Source organism: Hibiscus syriacus, unplaced genomic scaffold, assembly GCF_006381635.1.
Source record: "Hibiscus syriacus cultivar Baekdansim isolate YM2019G1 unplaced genomic scaffold, ASM638163v2 tig00112856_pilon, whole genome shotgun sequence".
NCBI lineage: Eukaryota > Viridiplantae > Streptophyta > Magnoliopsida > Malvales > Malvaceae > Hibiscus > Hibiscus syriacus.
The window spans coordinates 489,068-513,098 of NW_024063411.1; the positions used below are offsets into that span (position 1 = coordinate 489,068).

Below are 24,031 nucleotides of genomic sequence, written 5' to 3' on the forward strand. Positions count from 1 at the left end.
ATCTTTTTTATTTTTATTATGCATCAATAATGAATTTCTTAAAGTATTTTAAATACACATCAGTCATGGTTATCTCATATGTTCTTCTTAAAGGTTAATAATTAAATATTAAGGGACCAAATCAAATATGTTTTACTTAATCCACACTATTGTTATTATTTAGGATAAATTTTATTTTTTTTAAAGTTTAGGTACTAAAACGGACTTAAACTGATAGTTTATGTACTAAAAACATTAAGTTTTTAACAGTTGTATACTAAAATGAAACAAAAATTAAATTTTAGATATGATTTTAAAAAAAATTAAAAGTTTAGATACTAAAATAAACTAAAACTGATAGAGATTATTGATATATTATAGATAATATATATTTAAGCATGTGGAACTTAAATCTTCGTGTGTTTTGTAATAGCAATGATCGCAACCAAATTAAAATCCAGTTATTATATTAGAATAAATTGTAAACGTTTAGCATATGTTGATAATTCTTTTATCCAATTGATTTTTAGACAATTGATAATCAACGTATCCACATCGTCCAGACGCAATTTTTTAAACCTGAGATCTTTAAGGAAAATGACGAGTATGCTGAAATAATTATAATGTAATATCTGTTCAAAAAATTTTAATATACTGGCAACGTATACACACTCGACCAACGTAAATGTACGAGTCTAAAACTTCTAGGAGAACAACATTCCATTTTATTACTGAAACCATTTGATGGGCTCAATTTAAGTTTGTTTGAACATATTATATCTTAGGGTAAAGTACGTAAATGGTCTATTGACTATAGGGTACTATTTTATTAAGTCTATTGACTATTAAAGTTACAAAATGACCATTCGACTATAGAATGTTATTTTGTTAAGTCATTTGACTATTAAAAGTTACAAAATGGTCACTCGACTATTTATTATGTTCTGAATTTGCCCTTTTCCGTTAAAAAATGACTATAATCTAAGTTGGACGTTAACATGATGACTAGGATATGATAGTCATTTGAGATTCTGATATCAGCTTTTATCATATCACGGTTAGCAAGTTAACGTTCAACTTATAATACTGTCAATTTTTTAATGGAAAATGACTAGTTGGAATATAATGAATAGTCGGGTGATCATTTTGTAGTTTTTAATAGTCAGTGGACTCAACAAAACAACACTCTATAATCGAAAGATCATTTTATAATTTTTAATAGTTGAGGGATTTAATAAAACAATACCCTATAATCAAAATCCTGTATCTTAATAACAAAGGGAAGACCGATAATAAACTATTTAATACATAATGCTTCAACAAGTTGTCCCCCATTTGACATCTTTTTTCACATTAGAAAAAGGAACACTATACACAACATACTTTATGGCTCACTTAAGTATAAACTATTATCATCTTCACCTTCGGTTTTATCATACACAAAAAAACCATAGCAAATGAGCGGCCATGGCAGTGGCGACGAGGTGGAGCTGTTGGGCATATGGTTTAGCCCATATGTTCGACGAGTGGTGTGGGCGTTGAAGATGAAAGGAATCAACTACGAATGGGTGGAGCTAAGCTTTAGAGACCCCAAGAACAGGAACCGATCTCTTTTGAAACACAACCCCGTGACGAAGAGAGTCCCGGTGCTCGTCCACCGGGGAAGGCCCGTCGTGGAGTCACTCGTGATCATCGAGTACATCGACGAGACTTGGCGGAACAACCCCGTTTTGCCTTCGAATCCCTATGAGAGAGCCATGGCTCGATTCTGGGCAAATTTTGTTGACCAAAAGGTAAATAATCGTTAAAATTTCTAAACTTTTATACAATATTTATTAAAATTATCAAACTATTATAAAATAATCCTTAAAACTTATTAAAATATATTGTTGTTTATAATTTTGTAGGGAATATTTTGTAACAATTCAAAGTTTAATGATTATTTTATAATATTTAAGAGTCCAATAATTAAAAGATCATTTTAAAATATCGTATACTTCACCTTTTTTTCTTCCTTTTTTTCCTCTCTAATTTCTAAATATATTTGAATTCGAAACTTAATTAATTCCATTTATATAGTTATATTTGCAAATTGTAATTTAATGAGATTGAGTTTAAACTCATTATCTATAATATTTTGGGTAAATATCGCATTTAGTACTTAAACTATCAGTTTTGATGTGTTTTATTACCTAAACCTTTTCAAAATCATACCTAACGTCTATTTTTTATTTCATTTTAGTACACATGTTAAAAACTTAACGTTAAGTTTAGAAAAAAAAGGGAAAGTTTTTAGCTACTAGAACGAACTAAAATTGATAGTTTAGTTGCTAAATTCGTTAAATTTTTAACGGATGGTACTAAAATGAAACCACTAAAATAATTTGGTTATCTCTATGAAAAAACTGTTACTACTACAAAACAGGAATGGATTTATTTGATAGGTAAGGTAGTTAAATTTAGATTAAGTTTCAATTCGTTATATAATTTATATTTAATTAAATACTTGAATTTAAAGTTTGGGTTCGATTTGATACTTTTATATATATATATATATTTGTTATTATTACTTGAATTTGGTTTAAATTGGTTTATTTCATATTTACATTGGTCTGAATTGTATGAACTTAAAAGAATTCAAGTAATTTCAAAATTTTAAATTTTAATAATAAATTGGGTTAATAAAACCATAAGTACCAAATTAAACTAATAAAAGAAATTTTAATGTCTAATTAGACCAAAAAAAAGTTTCAGGTACCAAATTGAATATTGAAGTCAAATTCAAGTGCCAAAATATATAGTTACCCAAAATGTTTAGATTCAAGTTCATATGCTACCTTTTAGTGATGATACTATGCTATAAATCCAATGAATTAAACTGCATTATATGCATTATAGATAACTGAAGTTCTGATCAAACTCTTGAGCTTAACGGACAAGACACAAATGGAAGAGGAAGCGAAGCAGGCAAGCAACGCACTGGCGATCCTGGAAAGGGAATTGAAGGCCAAGGGCGAAAGGTTCTTCGGGGGAGAGACGATCGGGTTAGTCGACATTGCGTCGAGCATAATAACCACTTGGATGGAAGCCATCGAGGAAGTCCTCGACGTCCACATACTCGACCCCCGAATCCATCCTTTCCTTACTCGATGGAGGATCGACTTTGTGGAGTTCGTCGAGCATAACTTGCCTCCAAAAGATAGATTGCTTCGGTTCTATCGCCGATATCACCAGTCCAAGATAGCCGGGGTTGTGTCATCGAGATTGTAAGGGATCGTTTTCTCAGTAATCTAGGCCGCAAGGAGAATAACTTTCCCTAAATGTCATCAACAATGTTATGATCTAGGGATGTGAAGGATTGGCAGTATCGATCGTTCTTTTTGAAAATTTTAAATTTTCATATAATTTATATTATTTCTTTATATTATTAGTTAAATAAGATTTTTGTCCCTTTCGATTTTTAGATTTAAATACATAATAAATCTTTACTCTTTCGTTATAAAATAATTCTGCCCTCCTCGACATTTGATCTTAACTCCGTCTGTGTACATATAAACAATTAAAGAAGTAAGCATGTTCAATCAAATAACCTTAACAACTCCCTCATATAAGAGACTTTTTTACTTCTCACCGGAGGTCCTAACGTTGCCGTAATTTATCATCATCATCGAGATGTTTTTATGCCACAATCCGTTCGTCGAACTTACTCTACACCGTCTACGCCACCGTTGATCGTTCAATTACTAATATTAGATTTCTCCTTTTTCTTCCGTTGTGTCAATGAGACCTGATTTTCTCTGCACTGCTTCCTAACTATTTAGTCGACTTTGTTTTTAATTAGGGATGACAAAAAAACTCGAACCCGACGGGGAAAACCGAAAACCGAAAACCGAATTAAACGGGACGGGGAAAAACAGTTTATGCTAAACGGGGACGGAGAAAAACCGTTTATGCTAAACGGGGACGGGGACGAGTTTAGTAATCCCCGCCCCGATTACCCGGCCCAATACCCGGCCCGATAAATATTAAAAATAATAATTATATATATATATATAATATTAATAAATTCAATTTAAATTAATATATATATATATATAATATTTATATATTTAATTTAAATATATATATACCTGACCCGATACCCGTTTAAATAACCGTTTATGCTGGGATACCCGTTTCTCGCGATTTTCCCCGATTACCCGATGGGGATCCCCGTTTAAATCCCCGCGGTTTTTTAAGCGGAGACGGGTACGAGTTTTTTAAACGGGTACGGGGACGGGGGGACCAATACCCGGCCCGTTGCCATCCCTATTTTTAATATCTTTTAGAATGTTGTTTCATCCACCACATTTAAAAATATAGGGTAAATTATGCGCTTAGTACTTAAACTATCATTTTTGGTCTGTTTTAATATTAAACTTTTAACTTTTTTTTCAAAATCATACCTAATGTTTAGTTTTTGTTTCATTTTGGTAACATGCTAAAAACTAAACGTTAAGTTTTGAAATTTTTGAAAGTTTAGCCACTAAAACGAACCAAAGAAGATAGTTTAGGTACTAAGCTCGTTAAGTTTTTAACGGCGGGTATTAAAATGAAACAAAAACTAAACATTAGGCATGTCTTTCAAAAAATTAAAAATTTAGGTACTAAAACAGAACCATAGATAATTTATGTACTAACCATGTAGTATACCCAAAATATATTAGTATATCAAATAATAACAAATGATCATCATACAAGCTGGTTATAATTTTATGTACCTTTTCCAAACCTCATCAAAACTAGGAATTGACACAAAATTTCATGGAGAGTGAATTTTTAAAATTTTAAGAAGATACAAGTTTATAAAATTTCAGAGGATAAAAACATATTTTCAATAGAAAATACATAAAAAATTAAAACATAGACATAATGTCAAAATAACCCAAATGTTTACCAAAATGATCATTTTGACCATTATTCTTTTGTTAGAACATTTTAACCCCTAATATTTCACTCTGGGGGCAAAAAGCTCCTCTATATATGAAAATCGTTAGTTAACACACGATTAACGCTCCAAAAATAGGAGCCTTTTTAACCTAACATAAGACGTCGAGGGCTAAAATGCCCATAGATGACAAAATTATAAGTATTAAACACCCTTCTCAAGACTTGGATGATAAAATCCCTCTTTTTCTTGCAAAAATAAAACCCAAGCTTTAAATCCTTAAAACCATGCTGCTTGAGGAATTAAGAACAAATTGGAAATATGAAAAAGGCTAAAAAACATTACCTTGGCTATGGAGCTTGGAAGGGGAAGGAGAGGGAAAAAAGAAAGAGAGAAAAATGAAGAGGATAAGAAGATGAAGAGATAATAAAGTCTCCATCTTTTAAAATGAGCTAATTACGCTGCTGGTCCCTTTTCATCTTTTTACTATTCAAAAACCCTCTCTTTATGGTTAATTGGGCCCAAGACCAACTCAATTAAGCCCAACAACTTGAATTATAAATTCTGCAGGATTCACTTGCCTCTCGAGTAAACCTGCAACTGCTAGGCCAAAATTTAAGGTGTTATAACTCTCATCACTAGAACATGGAAAAAGTGATACTACTAGAGTAGTAGTTTGTTTGTTTGTTGTTTGTTGATAATTAATAAAAGAGTTAATTGCATCATATATCCCCAAACTATAATCCTCATTTTAAATTAGTCCTTAAACTTTAAAATATTCCAATTTCATCCCCAAACTATAGCTCCCATTCTAAATTACTCCTTAAACTTTTAAACATTCCAATTTAATCCTTAAACTATCGATAATTCTAAATTGACCCCTAAACTTTTGAATCTTCTAATTTCATCCCCAAATTCATCCAAATATGTAATTAGTTTCAACCATAGTTTAACCTATATTTTATTTTTTTAACATACAATAATATAACTTGGCCTAATGGTTTTATTAACAAGGGATGTGATTATTATATACATATAATGTGGGATGAAATTGAAATGTTTAAAAAGTTTAGGGACTAATTTAGAATGACTATCATAGTTTGGGGATGAAAATGAAATGTTCAAAAGTTTGAAGATCAATTTATAAATATAGTCATACTTTACGGATGGAATTAGAATGTGTAAAAGTTTAGGGACTATTTAGAATTAGGGTCATAATTGAAGGACAAGTGATGCAATTAACTCTTGATAAAGTAAAATTTTATTATATAATAATATTGAATATAATTAACATTTATATGATCAGAAACAAAATTAGGATAAGATAATGGGATTAAATTGTATAAGAGACTAAAATTCATTTTATCAAAAAAAAAATAGAGGTGGTTGAAGGTACTTAAAAAAACAGGTGCTCCGGAAAAAGGAACAACTAAGACATCTATATCTCCATGAGGAATTCAAAATTATAAGAAAGTTAAAGATGAGTACTTTGAGAAACCTCCGAACACTTGTGAACTTCAACACCATGAATTGTTACCTAAAGGATTTAATCAACACTAACAAATCTCAGAGATTTGGAGATTCAACGGCGTTTCAAGATCAAAGATTTTAATGCGGAGGACCTGGACTGGAATCGACCCATCATCCAGAGTAAATATCTTCATTCCTTGTCTGTTGTCAATGGTAAAGGAGGGATAGATCCAAAACATTTGAATCACCTCCTTCCAACCTTTCAACAAGGGTGCCCTCTGGAGCTAATGTGGCACTTCAATCTGGTTCGGGAACTTGTGTAACACCGAAAGCTGGTGCACAAGAATACCAGATAAAGACACGAATATTATAAAGTCTCCGTCTTGTGAATTTCATCGTGTTAAAAATTACAAACGTTACACTAATATTTGGTTCGGCATTGCCTCTTACCATAGGTAAAGAACATTTAATTTTGTATTTTTGGAAATTATTACAATCCGCTATGTTTTTATGATCAAAATCTTATTGTCCCTACCCTTTTGTTCTTTGCTTACGCTTTCTGTAAGGAGTGGTTAAAAGAAAAGAACGTGGCTTGCTTCAATTTCTTTTATATTCTTTTTCACTTTTCTTTTGCAAAATCACTTGCCCTAGGATTGGGGTAAGAAACTTGGAGCATATTTTTAACCTTTAAAGTTGTTGTCTCCCGCTTTTGTTCTTTGTTTGAACAAGCTGCAAGGAAAGAACAAACTTTATTTATAATTGTTATACCTTTCTTTAGAACTAGTAGCAGAAACAATTGGTTTAGAATCCAATTTTCCTTGCGCAGCACGTCAAAGAAATGTTATATAGTATGGGAAATCAGAGCTGCAAATGTACAGAAACTAAGTTTTTCAAAGAATTTTCTTAGCCAAAAAAAAAGTTGAGTGCAATGGCTTGGTCTGCTGTGTCCTCTGCAGTGAACACAATAGGCAATTTACTTGCTGAAGAAGCAACCTACCTATGGGGCGTGGAGGAGCAAGTTGATCGTCTACAAACTGAGCTCAAATGGATGCAAAGCTCCTTAATGGAGGCGGATGTCAAACAGTCGACGGACAGGAGGATAAGCCTTTGGGTTGCCGAAATCAGAGAGCTTGCCTATGATGCCGAGGATGTCATCGAGGATTTCGCTCTCAGGGTCGGGTCCAGGAGGAAAGGCGGTCTTTCGAATTGTATCAAAAGATCCGCCTGCATCTTGGAAGAGGGAAGGATCCTTCACAAAACGAGATCAGAGATAGATAAGATCTTTACAAGGATCACTGACTTGGTGCGAAGATTGCAGGCATATGGCATAAAGGAATTAAGGGAGAAAGAAGGACCGAGTAGTTCAGCCCAAAGACGGGAATTGAGGCAGTCTTTTCCTCACATCATCGACGATAACATCGTCGGGTTAGACATGGATGTCAAGAAACTGGTCTCGGTTATCGTCGAAAGTGAATCCAATGTTGTTTTGATATGGGGAATGGGTGGTCTGGGGAAGACCACTCTTGCCAAAAAGATATACCATGATAGCCGAGTTAATGATCAATTTGTTCATGTGGTTTGGGCTTATGTTTCTGAGCAGTACCAGAGAAGAAGAGTTTGGCTAGACATTTTGTCTGGTCTGAACATTCCCTTTCAAGTTGACTGGAAAACCAGGGATGAAGAGATATCAGAGAAGTTGTTTAAGTTCCTGAACAAGAAGAAATGTTTAATGATAATTGATGATATTTGGAGCAAAGAAGCTTGGGATAGCATAAAGCCTGCATTTCCAGAAAAGGATACAAGTTGCAAGATATTGCTCACCTCTCGGAATAGAGAGGTAGTTTCAGATGCAGATGGTAGCAGAGTTTACGTGCACCCGTTGCAGCTCCTAAGCCCGGATCAAAGCCGGGACTTGTTTCGAAAGATTGCGTTTCCTCAAGGTAGTGTGTTCTATTCAACTTATTTTTTTTCTTGGGTTAACTACACGGATGTTCATTTGTGTTCGATTGTTTTGTTCACTTTTAGTCACCGATTTCAAAAAACATAAGATATAGTCACTTTCGTTTTTATTTAATTAAGATATGGCCACTTTCATTTTTATTTAACTAAGATGTGGTCATCACGGGTTAACTGCGGTTAACAGAATATCATATGTGATAGTTGATATAATCACACATTTGGTCTCTGTTATTTACATATTCTCTCAATTTCATCATACTTTTAAATAAATAATAACATAAAATATATATTTTTAAATTAAATTAATAAAAAATATATTTAATAAGTTAATATATATACAATATTATGAATTTAAGTGCTTGTACACTAATATATAAAATATATACACTATGTTGTCTACTTTAAATATTGCAATGGTCTTGGCTTAATGGTTGGATATATATTTAGTTTCCTAAGTGACCAATGTTTGAATTTTTTTACCTCAATTTGATTTCCTTTGTTTTCATTTCAACTAAAGGGTGACCCATGTCACTCTTTGATTGGTGCAAATAAATATATTAAATTAAAATAAATTTAGTTCTCCAAGTGAATGGTGAGATGTGATATAATTCGATTGGAGAATTAAATTTATTTTAATTTATTAAAAGTATGACTAAATTGAGAGAATATATAAATAATATGAACTAAATTGAAAGAATATATAAATAATATGAAGCAAATGTGTGATTATATCAAAAATATTTAACTGCTGTTAGAGGCAGTTAAACTCATAGTGGTCACTTTTTAACTAAATAAAAACGAAAGTGGTTATATATTATGTTTTTTGAAATCAGTGACTATATTATAGGATTAAATACTTCAATTTGTTTTTCAAAGAGTAAAACACAGAAAGAAAATCAAAGAGTAAATAAATTATAAATACCAAAGTGAATAACAATATATTTTCTTATATTGAATACCTTTTAAAGAAATAAAAAATTAATGTACAAAATAAAATTGAATTAATATAATTATTTGTTTTTCATACAAAAATCTTTAGCTATCGAATTTGAATAAGAAACAAAAGAGCTTTTGAATTCATTAAACAGTAATTAACAAAGATTAAACTCAGAATATTTCAACTCACCGTATTATAGTGAGATCATTTGTCTACTTTACTCCAAGTAACAGCTACTTTGCTCTTATTTTTGGACAATCAAATGAATATCATTACTAAGCCTAAGTTGTAATTGTTGAGCCCTTTCTTTTATTTATTTTTAAAAATTTTACAGGTCGTCAAGACGAAGGAGAAAAGAAAAAGCTAGGCGAACAAATGGTTGATCGTTGTGGAGGGTTGCCATTAGCCATTGTTGTGCTGGGAGGAATTTTGGTGACAAAAGATTCAGTAAATGAATGGCAAAAGGTGGCTGATAATGTGGAATCCTTCTTGAAGAGAGGCCAAGGCCATGGAGTGGAAGAAGTGTTGGCATTAAGCTATGATGATTTGCCGTACTACTTAAGGCCGTGCTTTTTGTACTTGAGTAATTTCCCGGAAGATTTTGAGATACAGGTCTATAGATTGATTCAACTATGGGTGGCTGAAGGTATAGTTTTATCAGAGGAAGGGGATGGGAACATGGCAGAGGATTTGGCAGAAGGTTACTTAATCGAGCTAGTACAAAGGTGCATGGTCCAAGTACGAGACAGAGACGTCGCAACCTCAAAGATCAAAACAGTTCAAATGCATGATCTCATGAGAAATCTTTGCTTCTCAAAAGCAAACCAAGAAAATTTTCTCAGCGTGGTTGATAAGTCAAACGCATGTTCGATTTCCACAGTACGAAGGATACGTAGAGTTTCAACAACCAATATTTTGTGGTTAAAACGCATTAAAAGTCCAAATATCCGATCATTTTTGTTCGTAGGTATGCATTTATCGTTATACGAGTTATCTAAAGCGATGATGGTACTTACAGAACAGGAGTTCCACAAAATGCTTGATTACAGGAAAAAACATAAAGAAGAACGTGAAGTTGACGGTCTCCTTTTGGATATTGAAGTACATGGACTTTACACATACATGTTCAACAATTTCAAATTGCTGAGAGTCCTTTCGTATGAAGGAAAATATTCTACGTGGTTCGGCCTCAAGTTATCAAGTGATATAGGTAATCTCGTCCATTTAAGATTGTTGAGTCTAGGGAATCTTTATTTCTCATGTTTTCCATCATCTCTGGGCAACTTGAGGTGCCTGCAAACCTTGGATTTAAGAGTTCATGGAAAAACTTTTGTACCTGATGTGATATGGAGGATGGGGCAACTAAGACATCTCTATCTTCCTTGGAGATGTGCACGAAGAACAAAGTTGAAGTTGCATACTTTGAGAAACCTCCAAACACTTGTGAACTTCAACGCAACGAATTGTTACTTGAAGGATCTCAAAAACTTGACAAATCTTAGAGAGCTGGAGATTCAGGGGCCGTTCGAGATCGATGATTTTAACGAGGAGGTCATCCGGAGTAAATATCTTCACTCCTTGTCCATTTTCAATGATGGAGGAAGAATAGATCCAAAACATTTGAATCACCTCCTTTCAAGCTGTGGTAGTATTTGTAAGCTGAGTTTAGATGCGGAGATAAGTGAGATACCGCAGTACGAAAACTTGTCTCTGAATCTTGCTTACATAAAGTTGAGAAAGAGCAAGATTGGGGGAGATCCAATGCCAACACTCGAGAAGCTACCTAGCTTAAGGGTTCTTGAATTGCATGAGAAAGCTTTCACCGGAAAGGAGATGTTTTGCTCTGCACAAGGTTTTCCTAAACTCGACTCCCTAAGCCTTATCTATCTCGATCATTTGGTGGAGTGGAAGGTGGAGGAAGGAGCCATGCCATGTCTTCGACAATTGCAGATCAAATGGTGCGACAAGCTGGCGATGTTTCCAGACGGACTGAGGCCGCTCGTTAAAACCCTCCAACTGAACGTTGAATTAATGATGCCAGAGGAATTCAAAGAAAGTGTGAAGGAAGGAAGAGAGGATTTCATCAAAATCCATCGTGTTCCTTCTAACACATTCCAGGGCTGTGATGACTAGCAATTATGATTATTGGCAGGTGATTTCATAATCTTGCTTATATACTGAAATGCTTAATCCTTTTACACTAATTCAAACTATATATTTTGCATATTTAGATCCAAATTAGACACGATTCATAGCAGCTGCAACTTTTCCCCTAAATCTCTGAAGTTTTCTTTCCATTTGCTTAGATTTTCTTCTTCCATTTTATATATTGCATGTATCGCTAATCAAATGAAATTCCATTGGTATCTTCAATACGACATGACATTTTTTTTTCTTGTACAGGGAAAGAAGGCGATTGTATTGTGGATTGGAGATGTAAAATAGTGTTGTTATTTGTGTAAACTGATGTTATATAGTATGATAATTGTAGTATGATGCATATGATTTTAGTATGTAATTGGTTTGAACTTGCTTTAGTGTTGTGGTTCAAAGTACTCTTTTCCTCATTTTACGATTAGTGAGGTTTTTAATGAGGCTTTGATCGGGGTGTTGTTCCTTTTAAAACATCTTTGCTGATAAAAAAATTTGTTTGATGTTTGTCTTATGATTGTACAATATTCTCAATCTAGTCTTATGCTACTTGAACATTTTGCTTAGCAAACTAAAGCATGGGAAGTTGTTGAAAGAGTAGAGTTTGAACCCTCTTTCCACAGGGATAGAGAGTTGGGGTAAGAGTTGTTTAAAATACAAAAATCGGATTAGTGACGGATTCATAATTTTTTTTGATGATGGATAATATATATTAACTACGTAATTTTTTTATATAGAATGGACACTAATAAAATTTCAGGGTGAACACAATCAGTAAGTAACTATTTGAAGACAATTTAGATTTCATGATGGACACGTGTCAACCGTAAAACCTTAGTGGATCTGCCATTGGATCGGACTAGATAAACATAAATAAAAATAAATAGAGAAAAATATGAAAAGAGAAAGCAGAGCAATGGGTGCACATCCTACGGGTGACTCCAAATGGCGAGATCTTAACCAACTATAGATTGATTCAACTATGGGTGGCGGAATCCACCCATCATTCAGAGTAAATATCTTCATTCCTTGTTCATTTTCAATGATGAAGGAAGAATAGATCCAAAACATTTGAATCACCTCCTCTAAGCTGTGGTAGTATTTGTAAGCTGAGTTTAGATGCGGAGATAAGTGAGTTACCGCAGTACGACCACTTGTCTCTGAATCTTGCTTACATAAAGTTGAGAAGGAGCAAGATTGGGGAAGATCCAATGCCAACACTCGAGAAGCTACCTATCTTAAGGGTTCTTGAATTGCATGAGGAAGCTTTCAAGATGTTTTTCCCAGCACAAGGTTTTCCTAAACTCGAGTCCCTAAGCCTTGAAAGACTCGGACATTTGGAGCAGTGGAAGGGTGAGAAAGGGGCCATTCCGTGTCTTCGACAATTGCAGATCGAATGGTGCAGAGGGCTGACGATGCTTCCGGATGAACTGATGTCCATTAAAACCCTCCAACAACTGAAGATTGAAAGTTAGCCATACAAATTCAAAGAAAGAGCGGAGAAAAGAGTAGAGGATTTCAGCAAAGTCCAACATGTTCCTTCTATCACATTCAAGGGCTGTGACGACTAGCAAAGTCCAACATGTTCCTAATTAAATATGATTCATAGCAGCTGCAACTTGTTTCCTAAATCTCTGACGTTTTCTTTCCATTTGCTTAGGGTTTCTTCTTCCATTTTATATATTATATGTATCGATAATCAAATTAAGTTCCATTGGTATCTTCAATAATGACATGACACTTTTTTTTTCTTGTGCAGGGAAAGAAGGCAATTGTATTGTGGATTGGAGATGTAAAATAGTGTTGTTATTTGTATAAGCTGGTGTTATATTGTATGATAATTGTAGTACGATGCATATGATATTAGTATGTAATTGGTTTGATGTTTGTCATATGATTGTACAATATTTATGCTACTTGAACATTTTGCTCAGCAAACTAATGCATGATAAATTGTTGAAAGAGTAGAGGTTGAACCCTCCTTTCACAAGAATAGAGAGTTGAGGTACAGTGACGACAGATTTAGAAATATTTTTGAGGATGGATACACATTTATTAATTACATAAAATTTTATACAATGTGAGTACTTATAAAATTTCAGGGTAGATACAATCAAAAAAATAAATAATTATATGCAGTGAGGCCAATGAAGGTGCCAACCATGACGCTTTTAGTACCTTCTTTAGTGTTACCGGATCCGGAAAGTATGTACTGGGAGCATTGTTCATCGACCTAGAACCGACGATCATCGACGAAGTTAGAAGCAGGTGTTACCGACAACTGTTCCATCCTTATTTCCTGCAAGGAAGATGCTGCTAATAACTTTGCAAGAGGACATTAAACAGGTACAATATTAAACTCGTTCGATTTCGAGTTTAAATCATTTCAGGTTCAGGTCAATTCAAATAGTCTGTTTCGAGTCCAAGTCGTTGATTTTTATCATATGGTTCAGCGGGTCGGGACATTGTGGAAGTTTGCCTTGACCGATTGAGAAAATTGGCTGATAACTGCAGTGGATTGCAAGTGTTTTTGATGTTCAATGCTGTTGCAGGTGGGACTGGTTCTGGTTTAGGCTCATTGCTTTTGGATTTACCGTCTACCCTTCTCCTCAGGTAAATTTCGATTTAAATTACGTTATCGATCGAATATCCGAATCCGATAAATTATTCTAATTTAATAATTTCAGTCTAATTCGAAATATGAAACTCAAATTTTGTTAAAACTTGTGCATGTTACTAATGGTTATCTCCAATTGTGGAGGTTTCTACTGCAGTTGTTGAACCTTACAATAGCGTGCTCTCACACTTTCACTCCTTGAACACACTGATGTTGTGGTGCCTCTCGACAACGAAGCTATATACAATATCCGCCGGCGATTGTTGGATATCGAACGTCCAACTTACACGAATTTGAGCCGATTGATATCTCAAATTATCTCGTCTTTGACGACTTCGTTGTGGTTCAATGGTGCTATAAACGTCGACATTACTGAGTTCCAAACAAACCCCGTGCCGTATCCTCGAATCCATTTCATGCTCTCATCATATGCCCCGGTGATCTTGGTCGAAAAGGCTTACCATGAAAAGTTATTGATTCCTCAGATTACTAGTGCTGTTTTCGAAAATGTGATCCGCGGCACGGTAAGTACAATGTATGTCTATTTTATATTGGTTGAGGAATATATGGTGTATTAAGATTAATATAAAAATAGAAATATCTCACATTGGATAAAAAATTAGCTCCACATGAGTTTATCTATTTCAAAGAGAAAGTATGTATGGATGGATGGATGGATGGATGGATGGATGGATGGATGGGGATGGATGCATGGGGATGGATGGATGGATGGATGGATGGGTAGATAGATAGATATCATTAAGATTATGTACTATGAATGATTTGATTGGCGTAAATGGGCGGAATCCGACTATCTTGTTCGTCGTCCTCATCATCATGGAACGGCATGGAGAGCTGAAGATGGTCCATGCTTTGAGAAGAATTAGGAGCAGTTGTGGTAGTTTCGGACACAAGTTCGAAATTGGAGGCGAAGTTGCTTATGTTTATTAGGTTATTCGATGCCGAGGAATTGTTCGAGTATGCTGGCCGGAGCAACGGTATATGTTGTTCATGTTGTTGGTGATTATGGTGGTGTTGTTGCTGCTGTGAGCTTTGAAGGGCATTCACCATTGCGAACCGACTGTTGATCAGCTGGTTTTGCACCATCACTAGTTCGGCTTGCAAAGATGCTACCTGCGAAAAAATAAACTTTGTAACATTCTTCGTAAAAGAATCAGAATATTTAATTGGTTTCCATTAAAAAAATGAATGAATTTGGAAGAAACTAAAATATGGTAGTGTATGTGTAGATTAACCTGTTGTTGTAAAGAAAGTATGGTCGAGACGCAACCGTAAACCGGGTCCGATAGCCTGGCCTGAGCTTCGTACGATATCGTGACCACCGCATCATGTCGTCGGTTCACCGGTATGTGAAGCAAGAGCTTGGAAACGTTGCTAGCACCGAAAACCTTGTGAACCGCGGCGAATTTTGCCGCACCCTGATCTGAGCCAAAGTGTGGTGCGAAAATGCACCCACTAATACACTTCCTCCTCAAGAACTTGCACGCACCGCACGGTGCTGCTGGGGCCGGGGAGACTTCCGGTACCAAAACCGACTCGACCTCGACGGGGATGTTGCCTCGCTTGTCGGGGCCCTTCCTACGGGTAGTTTCGGACACGAGGTGGCAGTGTGGCTCGGCCATTTCGAGGGCGATTTAGGGTTAGGTTTTGAAGAGAGCAAATGTGGAAAGGTGGTGAGTCTTTGTGGCGCTTACATGTGATTGGGAGGGCACGTTGGTCTCGTGAATGTGGATACCTTTCCTTTTGTGCCATTCTTTTTATATATATATATTGGGTCCAACAAATAAATAATATAAAGATTTTGGATGTGTGCGTGTGAGAGTTGAGGGAAAGGGTTGTCTTTACGAGAAAGGCACAAGATTTGTGCTGCCCGTGGCGTGTGGGACTAGTACCAAACTAGCATGGATGTCATGCCATTTCCCATCAATGAATGCAAGTTTGAGCTTCAAGTCCTTTCTTGTTATCATTTATATAATCATTTCATATTTCAATATAAAAGATTGAATCTCAGTGATTAAATGAATGATTATTATTTTTAGAGATTTCAGATTCGAACACTAACGATTGCGAGATATTTGAGCATTCATTATCAAATGTTTCCAATTAGGGACGAAGCTATTCTTTGTAACGAGGGATCATTGCCCCTATTTTTTATTATTAGAAAATATATAGGTAAATATCGAATTTTATATTTAATTTTTAATAGAGGTGTTTTTTTTCATTTTAGTTAAAATTTGATTTAGTTTTAAATGTTTAATGGGTTTAGTATAAAATAATTGGGACTTAATTCTTAACGAGTTTGAGTTTAATATGTGTATATATATATAATGTATTTAATATTTTTGTTAATTTAGTTAATTAATCAAATTCGATTTGAATTAACCGTTAATCAAATTTTGAAAATTTTCTCAATCATTAACTGGTCTAACATTAAATTAATCGCTCAATCAACCGAATTAAATTCCAGTTCGATCAATTAATTTGATTAATACCAAAAAGTGAATACTCATAGTTAGGACCCAGTTACACCTAATATAAAATCTTCATTTTACACATTGATAGCTAGATGAGTGGAAATAGAAAACTGAAATTATCTCTTTAATACTTTTCTGTAACACTCCCAGACCGATGCGGATGACCTGATCTAATCCGGGATGTCACATTAAGGCCACCAGAGCAACCCACAATAAAAAATCCATAAAAAATAAATTTTTGTTAAATCATTTCAACTATAAAACAATTTATAAATACAAACACATATTCAGTGAAGTCAAACGTCAAAATAAGATACAAACCCAATATAAAATCAAATGACCATGCCCCCAAATTATGCTGGTACCATACTCCGCAAGCAATGCTAAAAGAACTCTTAATACTGACGTCGATAACTGCACTAGATCGATTCTTTTAACCTGAAATGGTCAATAACTACCAGATGATGTTGAAGAGCATCCAGATAAATGTTAAGCATAAAATTTTTCTCATTGGTTCAGGCATTTATAAGTTTTCGACGAGCAATCAAACGACAATTTATGGTGAACGACTGGTCTTTACGATGATCGACCGATTGAGTTTTGATTTGGAGTGGACGGTGGTCACGACGGTTCATTATATGGTCGTCGGAGGTGTCTTTGTTGGCAGGTCAGGGTCAAATCCATGCTTAAATTCCTAAACTTTCATGGAAATCCGAAACCAACCTAAACACTTTGAAAACTCATAAATTGGTCCCTCAATTTATTTACATAATAATTAATAAAGCTTGAAATTTTTCGGGTGTGACATTTTCCAATAAATATGTTTTTATTTCCTATTGTTCATTTTAATCATCTATTTTCACTCATCTATATATAATATTGAAAGAGTAAAATAAAAATATAGACATTTAAAACTACTCTTTTAATTATTAAAATATTGGGTAAACTACACGTTTAATACCTAACGTTTACTATTTTAATTATTAGTTCTATTTTGTTTTGGTACTTAAACTTTTATTTGTTTCAAAATCTTACCTAACGTTTACTTTTTGTTTCATTTTTAATACCTCGTAGTTAAAAACTTAGCGAAAGTGTTACAATATGACACTTTTTTATGGGTAAATTACACCATTCGTCGTTCAACTATCTTCACACTTCTATTTTGGTCACTAAATTTTAATTTTTTAAATTAAATTATTTAACTTTCAAATTACTCCTAATTTAGTCACTCTAATTTTCAAATTTATTTGTTATTTTAATTATATATTAATAAAATAGTAATAAAAATACCATGTCACAAAACTTATTATAAAATAAATTAGAGTAATTAAAAAATGAACAATTTGAAAGTTGAGTAGTTCAATTGAAAATTTTCAAACTTTAGTGACTAAAATAGGAGTGAGAAGATAGTTAAGTGATGAATGATATAATTTATCCATAAAAATGTCACGTGCAACCGTTTCGATAAATTTTTAACGACGGGCACTAAAAGGAAACAAAAAGTAAACGTTAAATATAGTTTTGAAATAAATAGGAGTTTATATACTAAAACGAAACAAAACTGATAGTTTAGGTACAAAACTTATAATTTACCCTAAAATATTTTGGATCGGAATCATAATTACCATACATAAAAGAGAAGGGGGGGAACAGGCTATGCCTAGGGTGGGGGGCTTTGATAAGAAACCTAAGACCAAAAAAGAAATTATAATAATACTCCTAGAGACAATGCAACTTAGAGGGACAAATGAAAAGCCATAATCCATGTTGTTTGTACACTCTTTTTTGACACACGTCAATGCCTTTTGCAACTGTGTAAGTTGAGTGCAACATCTCTCCCTTGTAACATCAAATGCCTTGGCTTCAACCTATAATAGCTTTACAAATATTAAAAAGAAGAAGAGAATCAAATTGAGTGTTATTATTTTCAATTCAACACTATATGGACACTAATAATTGGTCCAAAATATTATGGTTTGTTCAGATTCATGTATCTTGAACATTCCGAAGTGCCCCCACAACATTAAAAATATTCAACATGGAGAAAATGTTGAACCAATAATTATTGGTTCCATGCATTTTTGGTTTTTTATAGCATCAAGTTAGATGATAACATTTGGGATGTGATTATAGATGGTTTACTCTTTTTAATTTAAACGAAGAATTATATTCAAGGATTAATGATGGAGATATAGACGATCAATATCGTCTAGTTAAAATATATCAAGTGAAAAATAGAATAGAAGATGAAAATGAAATGAATGATCAAGACTATCTTGCCTCTCTCTCCTTTAATTTTAGCTAAGGAGTTTCATAATGATCTCTAGGGTCAGTGTCAAACTTAGGGCTAGAATGACTACTCGTAAGCTGGCAGGCTGGATGAATATGATCCTCTGATAATAGATTTTGATTTTGATAGATCATGCGATTGTATTAGTAGCCATATAAGAGTCTTGTCAAGGGAGGATGATTAGTCGTAAAGCATTTGACTTCAGAGTTTGTGATCGACAGAGAACACCCTTCGGAGAATTCTTTTGTTCTAAAAACTTCAATTTTCGGTGTAATTATTTATGGAGAAGATAGGGAGGAAGTATAACAACAAACATTTGATAAATTATTAAATTTATTTTATGTTTGATAATTTTTTTTATTTTAGCAATTTTGTAAAAAATAAAATTAACCAATGTGTTATAATTGAATCTCTTCATTAGTGGTCCAATTCCTATTACTCAGGGTTCACAAATAAAAACCAACTAAGTAGTTTGAAGAGACAAAGATTGTTAAAAACAAAACATTAAATGGTCTTGTCTTCCTACCAAAAATAGAGATCGGCATAATCAGAAAAAATAGTAATCAATTTGTATATAAATGTATTAGTACTGTGTTTGATTTTAATATAATAAATTATGATAAATGAAAAAAATATTATAATCACTAAAAAAAAGTCATAAACCACGTGAAGGAATAAACGTTTGAATTAAATTGATAAAAAACAATCTAGAGTTAAAAGAGACATAATAAATTTAAAGACTAAAATTACTAAACTAATAAAAATAGAGGGTCAAAAAGATTATTCTACCAATTATTGTTTACCATGTTCATTTAAAAAAAATTACATAGGAAATTAATAGAGTTAATTGCATCACACGCCCTTTAAATGATTATCTTTATTCTAAATTTTTTCTTAAACTTTTAAACATTTCAATTTCATCCCTAAATTATGACTCTCATTCTATATTAGTCCTTAAACTTTTTAAAATTTCATTTCCATCACCAAACTATGATCTTCATTCTAAGTTGGTCCCCAAAATTTTGTAATATTTCAATTTCATCCCAAATTATACGTATACACTAATCACATCTCTTGTTAATAAAATTATTTGGTCAAGTTATATTATTCTTTGTTTGAAAAAAATAAAATTTAGGTTAAACTATGATTGAAACTGATTATATATTTAGATGAATTTAGGGATGAAATTGGAATATTCAAAAGTTTAGGGATCAATTTAGAATGAAATCATAGTTTGGGGATGAAATTGAAATGTACAAAAATTTAAGGACTAATTTAGAATGAGAGTCATAATTTAGAGATGAAATTAAAATATTTTAAAGTTTAATAATCAATTTAAAATGAAAGTCGTAGTTTCAGGATATATGATGCAATTAACTCAAATTATTATGTAATTTTTGGATTGCTTTTTCCAATATAGCACAAGAATACATATCATAGCCTTGTTGTGTTGTGAAGAAACTATGTAGGCTGTCAGACATTCCATTTTTAGCAAAAAAAAAATCCATCACATATTACCCTAAAATTGAAAATCAAATTTCATATTTCTAAATCCAAACTCAACTTTAGTTGATTTAATATAATAAAATAAATTGAATATAAATATATATAAATTTAAAATGATCATCACTAAAGTGATTTAAAATTATTTCAATAAATTTTATACTAACTGAAATAAAATGGGTCAAATTTTTAATTGATTTATTAGTATATAAGATAATATATGTTCAGAATATTTTTTAATCATTAACAATGTACGTACACCCTACAAACGTAACTACTCAAACTCAAAATCAAAATCTCTAAAAAAACAATACTCCTTTTAACATTGAACTTGAATTCAGATATTTTATTTCTTTAACATCATAGACAAACAATATGATATTGTAAATTTAGGGTAAATTACACATTTAGTACTTAAACTATCAGTTTTAGTCTGTTTTAGCACTTAAATTTTTAATTTTTTTTCAAAAATATACCTAAAGTTTAGTTTTTGTTTCATTTTAGTGTCAGCTATTAAAAACTTTAGCTTTTGCTTCATTTTAATACATCCATTCAAAATTTAACATTAAGTTTTTTAAAAAATTGAAAGTTTAGATACTATGACAGGCTAAAATTGATAGTTTAGGTACTGAACGTGCTAAGTTCTTAACGGAGGATATTAAAATGAAATGAATACTAAATATTATGTAAGATTTTGAAAAAAAAAAAAGTTTAGATATTAAAATGGACCAAAACTACTGGTTTAAGTACTAAACATGTAGTTTATCCTATTATAAATTTACGGGGGAGGCAGGCGGTCACAGCACAGTGAAGATTCCTTGGCAAAATGAAATTATTTAGGCAGTTTTCCATTTGTACTAAAAGTCCAAAAGTCTAACAAAACCCTTGTAATCATGGTTTTCAGAACCGGACCGGTTAGTGAACCGGTCATGCTACCGGTTCACTGGTTCAACCGGTTGAACCGGTCTGACCGGTTGGAAGAACCGGACGACGTCATAATTATTTAAAAAATTAAATAAAAATACCAAAAATATTTTTAAAAAAATAATTTTTTATATCACAATTCATATTCAAAGCAAGTCATAACATATATAAGTTAAAAACCATAAAATCAAGTGAAACAAAATGATTCAAATTAACTACAACATAATATTTAAGGTGAAATATATTAAATAATAAATATAATTATATAACTATAATTAAAAAATAAATTTGGGGCTAAAAAATCATAACAAAATAATATTGTTTGGTTTATTTTTTTAAAAAAACAATCTCACATGGCTAAGAAACGTAGAAGATCATCTCAACTAACTTCTATAATTAATAGAGGTAATTTGGCATTCAAAATCATGGAGCCTTTTGGTAAGCATTGAGTGAACTATTCTTTCACTTCAATCAAGCTCGAATTTTAGGCTTCAATTGAGCTTCTAATTTTTTTTGAGTTCAAGTTTCAATATTATATTTCGAGTTCGAGTTAAACTTCATAATTTTTAGCTCGTGAGTTTAAATCGAGTTGAGCTTACTTTTAAAATTTTCAAGTTCGAGTCGAGCTCAGCAATACTCGAGTATGACTTGGCTCGTTTAACAAACGACGTCGTTTGGTTTAATTTTTTTAAAAAAAAACAAATTGGCGGTTTTTTCCGATTTTTTCCCGATTTTTTCCAGTTTTCAACCGGTCCGGTTTGAACGGTTCAGTAGTTCTGGCCGGTTCACTAGTAGCGGTTTAACCGGTCTAGATTGAACTGGACTAGACAATGATTCCCGGTTGAACCGGCCGGTCCGATCCGATTTTCAAAACAATGCTTGTAATTCTCACTTTGGCAACACATTAAACCCACATGCAACACACCTATATTTTCCACTTTCTTTTTTATCACTAATTAATATATTTACATTTGTAGTACCAACCAAGTTAGTTAAGTGGCTAAAGGAAAGATAACTATTTCTAAAGGCTTCAAGCTTAAACACTAACGATTATAAGGTAAATGAACATTCATTATTGTTAGTGTTAACAGCAAGGCTCTTACTCTACCCTTGTTCGGTGGTAGTAGCCGTTTGGTGCTGTTTGTGTAATTCTGTGCTAGGGTTTGCAGTTCGTGTAAGCAGTTTTGTATTGTGTTTGGGTTTGGTCTTAAGAGGTCACAGTGTTGTTTTGGTGTTTTGAAGCTTTAGTTTGGTTGGTGTTGTTATTTTTGTCTGATTAAGAATACTTTTTTTCCTCCGTTTAGATTTTAGGGAAGTTTTAACGAGGCTCTTAATTTAGGTCGATTTTTAATAAATTTTTATTTTCTGAGTAAAAAAATGATTGAGAATCTTTAAAACATATATTATTACTTATGGATGACAAACGGGTACAATTTCGTGGATTATGCACCGTACCCGCTCTAATTGGGGCAGGGATGGGTAGAACTTTAGTGGGTAGTGGACGGGCGTAGATTTAGAGAGTGGTACCCGTCGCGGGTAATGGGCAGGTGATGGGTTTGAGACCTTACCCGCCCTGTATCCACCCGTCTCACATCCGCCCACTAAATACTCATTAAATTTTGGATCATTATAAATTTAGGTATAATTTTAGGGTTTGTCATTTATGTATGCCAAATAACAAAAATATTATGTGTTTGTCATTTATGTTTCTAGGCTTTAATTATGTCTTTTATTATGGTGTTTTATGTACTTTAAGATCTATGTTAACACTTAACTCAGATAATCCTTGGTTTATTTTATTATGTTTCTTAATGGACGTTTTTGTTTTATGTTTGTTGCTTATGTATAATTTAAGGTTGTTGTAAGGCGGGTCTAGCTGTGTATGTCTCCAGTTGGGTAGTGGTGTGGGGATGAATTTGAGAATGTGTCCGCGTGGGCAGGTGTGGATTTGAAAAATTTTATCTATCATAGGTAGTGGACGAGTGGTGGATTTGAAAATATTAGGTAGATACGGAGATTGTGGAGGAGGTATCCGCAACTGATCCGCCCGTTTACCATCCCTATTATTACTTGTAACCAACTCAAATTAATTAAATATATATATTAACATTTGTATGCGTGTGAATGCACATTTCAACCATTATTTTATAAGATGAACTATGTGACATTTTAATAAAAAGTATACTTGAATTTTAAAATAGTATTGTTAAAAAGATAATTTAATTTTTAAAAATAAGTTGTAAAATAGATATAATATACAGCGGGGTGTATTTTCATTGCCATCATTGCAATACGACTTCTGTTCTGTTCACATTTCAAAAGTCTAATTATTTATAGACGATATTGTAGGATGGAGTATTTATGAACAAATGCACTTAATATAGTCAAAAATATTTTACTATTAATTTAATTTATCTACCATATCATCCGTTATATTATTAATCATAGTAAACTATCACGTCAGTATAATGAATTATTACACTAATACTGTAATGGTCAACGATCTAAAAACGTTGATTAAAGATTCAAATTAAATTTATTTTCTAAGTTAAAAATTTATATTTAAAGAAAAAAATAATATGAATACTACAATTTTTTTAAAGTACAAAAACCTTGTGTATTTTTGTCTTGCTATTAAAAATGGTTGTCCCTTGTTCCCATATATAATGAGGTAAGGGGGAGGTAAGATAGTAGGCTGCCCCCAACACCAGATTGAGAGCAGCTTCCGTAGAAGACCTCCGAATTATGAAATGCCCCCCGTGATACTCGATCTCACAAT

General features: G+C 32.9%; 3 protein-coding genes and 1 pseudogene across 3 annotated transcripts; 3 read left to right on the forward strand and 1 right to left on the reverse strand.

The window, feature by feature from the left end:
- Positions 1-1,327: 1,327 nt before the first annotated feature.
- Positions 1,328-3,335, forward strand: LOC120184018 (probable glutathione S-transferase). The gene is made up of 2 exons (XM_039188597.1): positions 1,328-1,772; positions 2,878-3,335. Exons 1-2 carry the CDS (start codon positions 1,437-1,439, stop codon positions 3,247-3,249), a joined length of 708 nt encoding a protein of 235 aa, XP_039044528.1. The 5' UTR covers positions 1,328-1,436; the 3' UTR covers positions 3,250-3,335.
- Positions 3,336-7,273: 3,938 nt separating this feature from the next.
- Positions 7,274-11,764, forward strand: LOC120183976 (probable disease resistance protein At1g58602). Its single transcript, XM_039188556.1, has 3 exons — positions 7,274-8,316; positions 9,607-11,424; positions 11,676-11,764. The coding sequence occupies exons 1-2, from the start codon at positions 7,305-7,307 to the stop codon at positions 11,403-11,405; spliced, it is 2,811 nt and encodes a 936-aa protein (XP_039044487.1). The 5' UTR covers positions 7,274-7,304; the 3' UTR covers positions 11,406-11,424; positions 11,676-11,764.
- Positions 11,765-12,339: 575 nt separating this feature from the next.
- Positions 12,340-14,789, forward strand: LOC120183961 (annotated as a pseudogene).
- Positions 14,790-14,805: 16 nt separating this feature from the next.
- LOC120183962 (LOB domain-containing protein 20-like) lies at positions 14,806-15,748 on the reverse strand. The gene is made up of 2 exons (XM_039188548.1): positions 15,297-15,748; positions 14,806-15,174 (listed from the first exon to the last, which is right to left on the reverse strand). Exons 1-2 carry the CDS (start codon positions 15,681-15,683, stop codon positions 14,806-14,808), a joined length of 756 nt encoding a protein of 251 aa, XP_039044479.1. The 5' UTR covers positions 15,684-15,748.
- Between the last annotated feature and the right edge of the window lie 8,283 nt (positions 15,749-24,031).

Coding starts and splice junctions, on each gene's coding strand:
- LOC120184018 (XM_039188597.1), top strand. CDS start 1,437: ATGAGCGGCCATGGCAGTGGCGACGAGGTGGAGCTGTTGGGCATATGG. Junction 1,773..2,877: donor CAAATTTTGTTGACCAAAAG/GTAAATAATCGT, acceptor TATGCATTATAG/ATAACTGAAGTTCTGATCAA.
- LOC120183976 (XM_039188556.1), top strand. CDS start 7,305: ATGGCTTGGTCTGCTGTGTCCTCTGCAGTGAACACAATAGGCAATTTA. Junction 8,317..9,606: donor AAAGATTGCGTTTCCTCAAG/GTAGTGTGTTCT, acceptor AAAATTTTACAG/GTCGTCAAGACGAAGGAGAA.
- LOC120183962 (XM_039188548.1), bottom strand. CDS start 15,683: ATGGCCGAGCCACACTGCCACCTCGTGTCCGAAACTACCCGTAGGAAG. Junction 15,175..15,296: donor TACTTTCTTTACAACAACAG/GTTAATCTACAC, acceptor ATTTTTTCGCAG/GTAGCATCTTTGCAAGCCGA.